The following is a 10786-nucleotide window of genomic DNA, read 5'->3' as shown; positions in this document are numbered from 1 at the left end:
TTAGGCGTTACGCCAAGGGAGTAAGAGTGAGATGGTTATTTCAAGGAGATAAAGATGTCGATGGAAAGATTGGATATGAATTAGGATGAAGGAGAACATTATGGCCAGATTCCTTCACGTTGATGTGATTGAACGTGTTGAAATGCGGGAGTTGTGAGGATATGGAAAAATTAGCGCATCTTGTAGAGAATTAAGGTTGAAAAGCAATTCGAGATATTGCTAACATAAATGAACATCTTATTATAAATGTCGGCAAAAAAATCTTATTATAAATCTTGATAATTGAGGATGAACATCTTATTAACATTAGCGCAATTAGCGAAGATGTCGGCAAAAAAATTTATAAATGAACATTGACGTCGGGGGTTAGTGGACCATTCTCGACGTCAAAATGTAGGCAACGAAAATGGACATCTTCGTCGACGCTTGCCTTGCAATGTTGGAAATGAGCATCTTCGTCGACGCGTACCTTGCGATGTCGGGAATGGTGGGACATTCCCAACGTATCCTTCACCGACACCTATTTCAACGTTGAGAATGCTCTGATTTCTTGTAATATCATTAGCACTAAAACAAACAAATACTTTTTTTTTTATTTAAAATAAAAGAAAATCCTAAATTTTAAAGAAAACACTCCAAATATTCATTTATAAATTTTAAATAAAGTATGTAAAAAGAAAAAATAATAAATAAAATACTAACGTGAATCCTATTTAAAATAAAAAGAAAATATCATAAGAATAATGATGAATTTTTATTATGACGAACCACGATCACTTCTTGTAAATCGAATAAGATGGTGGTTGAGAATGGTGGGCGACGTCTAGGGTTTCTTTTGCCGAGAAGAGGATGAAATTTGAATTTCTTTTCGCACAAACCAAGTCCTATTTAAAATATATTTTTTTTATTTTTTTATTTTCCTTCTCCTTTTTCAATAAAACCACCAATAAATCCTTATCCCTCCTCCTTAAATCTTCCCATCAATCATTTTTTTCTTCTTTCTCTTTTTTTTTTCAAAAAAAAATTTAATAACTTAATAATTATATTAATCTTAATATAATTACTATTATTTTCAAAATTTAAATATTATATCTTAATAATACCTTTCTAAGTAATTATACTGTCCTCAATAATATAATTCTCCTTATTTCCTCTAGCTTAATTAATTAAAATTGAGCAATTTTGGGAATATGGTACATTTTACAAAATATTTACAACCTATAGCAAATTCTATCCGTATCTAAAACTTTTATTTTATTATCTTTTAAAGATGCCCATATTCTTAAATCTTATGAATTGAGTTTTACTAAATTCATAAATTAATTAAATATTCTTCCAAAAATATTTCATTAATCCTAATTTCCACAAATTAAATAATCTTCCACAAATATGTAAGATAAGACCCAATTAATTTCAATATAAATTAACTTCAACTAAGATAATTAAATTTGAAATGACCTTAACTTTTGGGTGTTACATATAATTATATTTTGTACATTATTATTTAAAATATATACAGGTATATACTTTCTATTTAAACTAAATCAATTTCTGACACTATAAGAATTTATCAAATCAATTTTCAATATATGAAAAAGAAATGCAAAACTAAATGAAAGTATGTGACATATACTTCATTTACTGTAAATTTTCATAATCGAAAAACTCCACTGAAAAATTTCACCGACATACTCTATATAATTCACAATTTCATAAACAAAATTAATAATATGAAATAATGTACACTCAATGAAAAACTTGAAAGAGATTAACGGAATAGGAAAGAATGGACAGAAAGAGAGATCAAACGAAGAAAGAGATTGGAAAGTGAGAGATCAAACGAAGAGAGTATATTGGAAGTTTTTTTTTTAACTAAAATCACTAGAAGAAAAATAATTGGAGAAAATTGTTTTATTAAAATCTTAACATAATTGAATTAATTATATATCTTATTTACATACGATATCTAATGAACAATGATATCTAATAAATGATAAAGAAAAAAAAAACTACCAATCCATAATTGTTAATTGGATGCATGGTGTGAAAAAAGAAAAAAAGTGAGTTGAGATAATCACTAGTAAATTTCACTAATGGAATCATCAAGTTTGACAAAAGTAAACCATGGGTTTTTCTTTAAGAAAAATTTGTTGGTAAAGAATACAAATTCCAAAAGGTGTTTATTCTAAACCACTTTTGGTCAAAAATTGTCCCTTTTAAAGAGGTGTTATTGGCCATTTATAAAGATTTTTCTTTGCTCATTTTATGTTTCATGTAGCTTAATAATAAAAGATGGTTTTAGAGATAAAATTAAAAGTATTTGAATCCATAATCCTTTACTTTAAATAAAGACGTGTAGCTTTAGAATGAAAAAGAAATAAGAATAGTCTATCGGTACTTAATTGAAAGCACTTAGTAGACAAAAAAAAAAAAATGAGTTGGAATTATCAGTGATAAATTTCCACGAGAATGTTCAAGTTTGATAAAAATGAATTCAATGTTTTCAATAAAATAAAACATCTTAACCTTTTTTTTCTTAGGTCATTGTTTGGATATTTTTGTTAGAGGTAACATCTATTATTTGCCATTTCGAGAGGTCTCTTATATACTGGTCTGAAATTATTTTATTGTTGGAACTTGGTACGTATGACGAACAACGCGTTAGACGTCTAGAACAGAACGTGTGGACAAAATTTGAACTTCAACGCTTCGATTGAAGAATGCATTCAGATGAACTCCTGGAGAAGAAACACTTAGATCTCGTGATCACCTTAGTTCGGACACCTAAGGTATGTACCAAAATTCTACAAAACAAAAACTTGTTAGGAAAGAATGAGTTGTGAATTAAGCTTTTTTAAGACGTTTTGTGGCTATTCTCAGAGTGCTAACAGTCGTGAGACTTGAGATAGACAAATCATAGTTGAGAGACGTTTTAGCCCACCCAAGGTAGATTAAGCAAAAGCTTATTATTAACCCTAATGTTCGACCCAAAGGTAGAGTCAGGAGTATTACTGTTATAATCCCTGCATTGCTAATAACCTCTAAAAACGAAAAGAAAAATAAAGGAAAGTAACAAAATTCAGCATACCAAAAGAAGTATTCAGCCGCCAAAATTTCTGGTGTTGTTCTCTTCTCTTCATTTAAACCCTGGAGTCAAATCAGCAGAACAGTGGCCGTCCAATTCAGCTTTCCTTCATGTTTTGATAACCGCACTCTTTGAAATTCGAAACTTAACTGCTCAGGTTCAATATAAGGTAAGATTTCAATTTCTTTCCGTATTTGAATTCCAAATCCTTTTTTTCCTTCTTAACTATATTCATCTTTAATCGGACACAAAACCCATTTGTCAATCCAAAATTCCATCAAACCCTCACCGGTTTTGCTTCAAATTTGAAACTCAGCGAAATCTCGACCGTATTTACCTCCCCAAATGGACATTGTTTTGAATTCTTCGAGGTTATTTCAATTCAACAAGATACCCACTACCCTTATCTTTCCCCCTCATCCTTGTAAGATTTCAGTCTTTCAATCCAAGCGGGTTGTTCCAATGGCTTCCCTTACAGCTTCATCTGCTGTAGGACTGTCTGAAACATTCAGCAAATTGAAGGAACAAGGCAAGGTGAAAATTTCTTACCATTTACTATCTCCAACTTTATTTTTGACATTTCATTTCTGGGTTGGTTGCATTTTGGAGTTCACTTTTTGATGCTGTGGAGAGTCCTCATTTCAATTCAATTCTTATAAATGCAAGTCTTTAATTGGTTAAATCTTCTAATTGGATTCCTGTTTTAAGTAATTACCACCATAAGTAAGAGTTTGTTATGATAAGTTAATGGTCTATTTCAAACAGTGGGATGGGATTTTTTCATTGGTCAGCGTTGTTTTACATACATACATGTTTTACAGGTTGCATTTATTCCCTACATCACTGCTGGTGATCCTGATCTTTCCACCACGGCTGAAGCACTCAAGGTGCTTTCCACTTCTGGATCAGATATAATCGAACTTGGTGTTCCGTATTCGGATCCCTTGGCAGATGGTCCCGTTATACAGGTTACATCTCATTCTCTCGTTCTCTCTCCATTCCTTCATTTTTAATGTATTGTTGCTTATTCAGTTGTCTTATGAATCTTTTTTTTGTAGGCTGCAGCTACTCGGTCCTTGGCTAGGGGTACAAACTTTAGTGCAATCATTTCTATGCTGAAGGAGGTAATATCATTGTACCATGCACCATATTGTACATTATATATAGAAAGGAACAACTTTGGTTCCCAAAAAAATATCAATATCTTTTCCTCTACCACTTTGGGTCCTATCTGTATTTGCTTCACTGCCCTTTAGTTTCTCATTAATGGAATTGAAAGTTGACACATTTTTGTTTCATCTCTGGCTACTTAGGTTATTCCTGAACTGTCTTGCCCAATTGCCCTTTTTTCATATTATAACCCAATTCTTAAGCGTGGCATTGGAAACTTCATGTTGACAATCAAAGATGCTGGTGTACGAGGTAAGTAGTTAATTCACTCTATCTTTTATATTGAATTATGTTAGTGTTGGCCTTTGCTCTAACTTTCATAGAAATACTGGTTGGTTTACTGAGAACATCATAAATTGTCAATTTTTTAAATCCTAGTGAATGGTACAAAGTTGAAGTACGTACTAAAAAATAATAATCTAACTTAAAATCAACTTCGTGACGAGTTGATGACCATTTAAAAGTGAATAATGTTACAATTGAAATGATTGTGTGAAATGCATTTACTTATGGCATTACGCTTGACGTTAAATCAGTATGCACTATTTGAACTTTATCTAAACTGGGGATTGTGTCTAATGCTATCTCGAGAATTGCATGTGTTTCATTATATTATTACGTGTTTTATATGATAACCTTAATGTTACTTTTCTTGGTTTACAAGGTTCCATGGGAAGGCATAGGCACCGATCTTAGCCTTATGTTTAGTTACGTTTCACTTTCTTGCAGGGCTTGTTGTTCCGGATGTTCCCCTTGAGGAGACTGAAATTTTGAGAAAGGAAGCTGTAAAGCACAGTATTGAGCTGGTGAATTCCTTTTCTCATATTGCAGTATTATCTCAATTAATTACTAGTTTCAAGGTTCTGATATTTATTTATGATTTTAACATAAAGATATTGAACAATTGACATAGTGGTAAACGGCCTATGAATGGGCTAGCAAATGGAACAGTATAAGGGTCTTGATAAATGCTTCATTGATTCCACACATAAATTGGGGGCATAATTTGCAGTGCTGGAGATTATTACATTATTAATTGTAATTTTAATTGGTTGAACCTGTAGAATATCTAGTTTTCTTAATCACGATTGTTAAGACAGAAAACGGTTGCCAAGCTGGAAATTATTTTATTGTTGAACTGTACTCTCCTGCATTCGTTTCATTATCTCTAGAATTAAATTCTTGAGGGAAATAAGTAGCGATTCATTGAGCTGTCTTTGTATTTCTGCTCTGAAGAAGAGGCAGGGTGTATTTCTTCCAGATATTTGCTTGTTCTTATGCATACTTCTTAGATCACAGATTGACCCAAAACCTTAAGCTAATGGGCAAAGACACATTTAATACAATATCTAACACTTTCCTTCACTTGTGGGCTTGAAATATCAAGAAAGAACCAACAAGTGGGAATCAATATTAAATGGGGAGGAAATGACATTGTAAGGGTTGAACTCAGGACATCTTGAAGCAATCTGCTCTGATACCATATTAAATCACTAATTGACCCAAAAGTTTAAGCTGATGGGTAAAAGCAAATTTAATATAATATCTAACAATACTTTACATTGCTAAAGGTGCTCTTGACTACACCAACCACGCCAAGAGATAGGATGAAAGCCATCGTTGAAGCTTCAGAGGGATTTGTATATCTTGTAAGACATTTTTCTGTTTTTATCTTTCTTTCTTTGTTCATCATCATCCTTTTTTTTTTTTTTGGGGGGGGGGGGAGCGGTGGTGGTGGAGGGTATTCAATATCCAAAATTAATTAAAATCCATGACTATGAGAATTAATATTAGGGGGAAAATGCGTTCATGTGTCATCAACATTTTTTCTTGAAATTATCTTCCACGTACTTCTATCACGACTGCATGCAGATCTAGAGTGTTCCAAGTTTCTTTTCGGAATGGTATTTTAACTACGTGATTATTGATGAAACTTTCTCCATAGTGATAAATATAAAAGTTTAGTATAGATTCCTCACTCTCAATGTATCGATATAAGTTCATTACTGATGTTCTAGCTGAATGACTTCAAATATTTCCTTAAAACTTGATTATTGGATATTAACCTTTCATTGAGAAAGGACAAATCACTGAATCACACTATTGCTATTGAACTTCAGAAGCAAAGGTATAATCTTATATTTGGACCATGAAATGGCTTATGATGAGGTTGATTAGACTTTTTAGATGCTAGCTTGTTCCAAGCCTCCGTTCTTGACACATATGTTGGGTCGTTGTTTGTCTTCATGGTGTCATTGTATTATTATCATTTATCATGGATTTTGGGGAGAAGAATAAGATTATTGTATTTTCTCTCACTTCTAAAACAAAACAAATACAAATACAAAGTCTTTAGAAGACCAACAAACCAATGGAGGAAAAAGTATCATGATATAAATAATAAATATATGTGTGATACACAACCAATATTACAAAAGATATGAAGGAAATCCAACAATCATCCATGGAAAACCGAAAGGGAAGGTTAAGGCTTTTGGAAGAATTAGACTGAAGGACCTATTGCCCCTTTTCCATTTACCCCAATATTTAACCATCTCGGTAGACTCTTACTGAAGGCCTTGATTTTGGATTAGTGGAAAATTTTTTCTATCACTTTTTGATGAAAAACCAAACTTCTAACTTAAAAAAAGGCCAGACCAGACATAAAGGAAATTTGCTACAAAGGACAACCAACAAAGACAAAGAAGTTAAAATAAATGCTTTAATTGTTAAGCAGCCTCATTGTATATCACATCTGCTCCTGAATGTAAGTTCAATCTTTAAAATTCTTCAGTTTTTGAACGATAACTTGAGTAGGAATGGACCTTGAGGGTAACCTGTTATGATCTGGAAGTTCAAAGTTTTACTTTTGTAGTAGGTTGTAGCATTGAAAAATTGCACACAACTTACTTGGATCTTCCTTTTAATGGTAGTCTATGGAGCTTTGTTCTTTGACTCTTGCCACAAAAAAAACCTAATCCTACAGAATCAGAAAAGGTTGATCTTTCTCCATTTTGGTGGAGTTAAATGAGAGAATAACAACAGAATCACATTGGGAGAAGAGAGATTGTCTTCTGTTTTGTAGGAGAATATTGTTTTTATCGCTTTGTTTCTGTGCACGAACAGAATGATAGGTTGCCTTGAAAGAGCAAGGAATTTGGTGAAGTTAGTAAAGTACAGCTATTCTCTATGCTACTTCATGTATTATTCCATTGAGATTAGATCAAAATTGCGACGCCCCATGTGCCAGACTGAAATTTGTTGTCATTCAATTATAGGTGAGCTCTGTTGGAGTTACTGGCGCCCGTGCATCAGTGAGCAATAAAGTTCAAACTCTCCTTGAGGAAATTAAAGAGGTGTGCCTCTTAATAACTATCTACGACATAGTTGTAATAGCTACAAAATTGTACTCAGTGAACTTGTGCACTTTGAAAGCTGTTAGCGTTTGAAATTAAGCAATAACATAAGTCTCACTTTGTACTTTGTTTCACAGGTAACAGAAAAACCAGTGGCAGTAGGATTTGGTATATCGAAACCCGAGCATGTGAAACAGGTAAAAAAATGCCATCATATACTGTAACTGTTTATTTGTCATGCATTTCCTTTGGATAATATGTCATGCTGTTTGTCCATAGGTGTCCAGCTGGGGGGCTGATGGTATCATAGTTGGTAGTGCCATGGTTAAGCTGTTGGGAGAAGCCCAGTCTCCTGAAGAAGGATTGAAGGCACTTGAAAACTTCACCAAATCCTTAACATCTGCACTCCCCTGATAAATTTTGAAGGTATAACTTAGGCTGTTCCCCTTTCATTTGTAAACCAAGAGATCAACTAGGCTCTGTTACTGAAGCCTGCTAGTGCCTAACACCCATCTTTAAGTTTTACTTAAAAGATTTCTTTAGTTCTTTTAAAAGATTAAGATTGTCAGTTTATATTATCATAAGCATATTTTGTAGTGTTCGATTGGTAATGACTGGATGATGATTGAGAGAATAATATTTCAAAGCCTTATTGCACAATCACTGTTAATGAAGCCTAACTTCCTGATCTTTTAAGCTTCAACTTAGATTAAGCATGGATCTTCATCAAGGTGGAATGAATTCAGTCTAGGAGTTCTTTTTGTTTTTTGTTTTTTGTTTTTTGTTTCCCCTTCATTACTTCACTAGATTCAAGTAAAGAGGAATGCTATTGCTTAGGGATCTGGTTTAAACATACCTCATCTCTATATATAGATACACTTGGGATTCAAAGGATGAATAAATTAATGAGGATTGCATAGATCAATCAATACTGTACTTCTAAATAAATAAAAAATTAGAGAAAGCGTGTAAATTTTGTAGTTCTTTTGTGAATCCGTATGTAGATAAAAGTTGGAAGAATTTGGAGGGGATTTTGAAGCTTATTATGTTGTTTTTAGATTAAAATAAAAAAAAAAAACAATCGATTTCTCTAATTTTTGGAGGATTATTGATCTATTAAATGTTACATGGACTGTCCTTCATTCGGAAGATATAAATAACTTTGTCAAAAGTTGAGCTGGCAGATTTTGATTTGTGTGAGCTGGCAATCTTAATCTGGTCAAACGGTGACCTGGCACAGAAGACTTTTTCCTTATGGAGAGTAATGGATAGTAGTTGGTAGTTGGTAGTTTGGTAATTTTTTTCATATTATCAATTCACAATACTCAAAGACATATATCCCTTCTCTTTCAAATTTTTGTTTTTCTTATTCTTCTATCAAAGTTCCCTACAACTAAATATAAGATGAAGGAGAATATATATTTTGGGTGCAGTTTCCAAGTTTACGACTATTTTGTAGTTCAAATATTAAAAAAACACTTTTTCACTCCATCCAATTTAACAATATTCTTGAGCATCTTCATCAATAGTTGACTAACAATTTGAATACTTCAAAGTTAATCTATCTATATATATGTATAAAAGAACTTTTGCATTTTTCTATTTGTTTTCCGAAAACAAAATTTATTTTCTTCCAAATGTTGTGTTATTTACCGCTTGATCTTTCATAAAAAATTTAGAACTGTCACGTGGAAATTTGAAAATTTGAGATGGAGGAGAAATTAATTTAGATTGTGTCACTACAGTAGAATTTTTACTCTTTGATAGATTTTGAAATATTTAGAAAGAATGTGAATACGTTCGAAATAAATTGTATAATTATACTTATTCTATACATATAATAATGTTTGAATTCTATATGTATAATAATGTTTGAAATAATAGAATTCAAACGTTTAAACTATATGATAGCTTTGTTGAATTTTATGGTACAGATTATACTTAAAATGTATTATCGTTTTATTTTTTCTCTTTTTCTTTCTTCTCCTCACTCCTATTTTGAGGAATTACGTACTATCACCAAGAGTCCATCGCCTTCATCGATCAGATCACGAACATTTTCCTAAATTTGTGCGGCTATATGATTAAATTTTCAGGTGGGTGTTGTGTGCGAGATATTTAGGAATATACTTCGTACATGCATTTTTATGTTGTTTATTTGTGTGAGTATAGCAACCCTTTGTTGAACAACTTAACTTTCTACTTAACCCAAGATAATATGAAAGAATTTGCAAGAATTTAAAACTCCGCTAGTAAATGGAAGAAACACAACCAACTAAAACTTGTAAGAGAACATTAATAATAATATATTGATTGTTTTCCATGAGAAGATACATATATAGCTTGCAATACATGCAAAAGCATGAATGTATATAATATTAGATAGATTTTTGTTGGCATGTTCGATATATTGTCAATAATCCTCCACATATCTTCAAAATGGTAGGATATTTGGAGGTGTGTATATATGGATTTTGAGAGAAAACTAGTGTCTGAAACCAACTTTTCATTTTGATATGTGTAGGAGTCGGGCCGATTGAAGGTTGATCAGTTTTGTTAGGAGGGCAGAGGAAAAGTGGTAACATGAGGTAGCAGTAGTATTTGGGAGAGAAGTAGAGATGTCCAATGTATCTTCAAAGAGTTAAGGGAGATCGTCACTGAGAGGTGGGGTAGTGTTGAGGGGGTAGAGCAGTGCAACTACAAGCTAGCTAGAAGAAGAAGGGCTTGTTAGTTTGCTTCAACGGTTGTGTCTACAGTGTTGTTTATCTCCTCCCATATGTGAAAGCTTCAAATATTCTATCTATGCAAGCTATGAGAGTGTTAGAAACAATTATTCTTTCAAGTGGCATTTGACAACCAATATGTTTAATTGAGTTGAGCTCGGTGGTTAATATGAGAGAACCAACGATAGTGGAAGAGGTTTATTGTCTTGTTATTCGTGTCAATTCACATTTCTTGCTTCATCATTTGTGTTAACTTGTATTATTTCTCACCTAGATGTTCATGTCAAACTCTCTAATTACTCTATTTTATATTAATTACTAACTCAACTTAACTCTCCAAAAATAACTTCAACTAATCACTTTCTTAAGCCTCTTAACTTTTTTTTTAAAAAAAAGTAATTTAAATAATAAAACTAAAAAAATGTAAAAAATAACTAATAATCAGTTAGTCG

The 10786-nt window shown here is 32.3% G+C and overlaps 1 protein-coding gene across 3 annotated transcripts; it reads left to right on the top strand.

Moving 5' to 3' along the window:
* The first annotated feature begins 3038 nt into the window (after positions 1–3038).
* LOC101220215 (tryptophan synthase alpha chain) lies at positions 3039–8301 on the top strand. Of its 3 annotated transcripts, none has more exons than XM_031881461.1 (10): positions 3039–3254; positions 3522–3619; positions 3907–4053; positions 4144–4209; positions 4399–4507; positions 4985–5061; positions 5827–5904; positions 7534–7611; positions 7749–7808; positions 7891–8301. In XM_031881461.1, exons 2-10 carry the CDS (start codon positions 3548–3550, stop codon positions 8023–8025), a joined length of 822 nt encoding a protein of 273 aa, XP_031737321.1. In that variant the 5' UTR covers positions 3039–3254; positions 3522–3547; the 3' UTR covers positions 8026–8301. The 3 variants fall into 3 exon arrangements, with proteins under 3 accessions (XP_031737321.1, XP_011649182.1, XP_004145375.1); XM_011650880.2 differs by having other exon boundaries at positions 3040–3254; positions 3515–3619; XM_004145327.3 differs by having other exon boundaries at positions 3040–3254; positions 3402–3619.
* Positions 8302–10786: the final 2485 nt, after the last annotated feature.

The sequence above is a fragment of the Cucumis sativus genome, chromosome 2, assembly GCF_000004075.3.
Source record: "Cucumis sativus cultivar 9930 chromosome 2, Cucumber_9930_V3, whole genome shotgun sequence".
NCBI classification, from domain to species: domain Eukaryota; kingdom Viridiplantae; phylum Streptophyta; class Magnoliopsida; order Cucurbitales; family Cucurbitaceae; genus Cucumis; species Cucumis sativus.
The sequence above is the reverse complement of the archived record's forward strand: the minus strand, read 5'-3'. Positions and strand labels throughout refer to the sequence as shown.

Coding starts and splice junctions, on each gene's coding strand:
- LOC101220215 (XM_004145327.3), top strand. CDS start 3,431: ATGGACATTGTTTTGAATTCTTCGAGGTTATTTCAATTCAACAAGATA. Junction 4,054..4,143: donor CAGATGGTCCCGTTATACAG/GTTACATCTCAT, acceptor TTTTTTTTGTAG/GCTGCAGCTACTCGGTCCTT. Junction 7,612..7,748: donor TCCTTGAGGAAATTAAAGAG/GTGTGCCTCTTA, acceptor TTTGTTTCACAG/GTAACAGAAAAACCAGTGGC.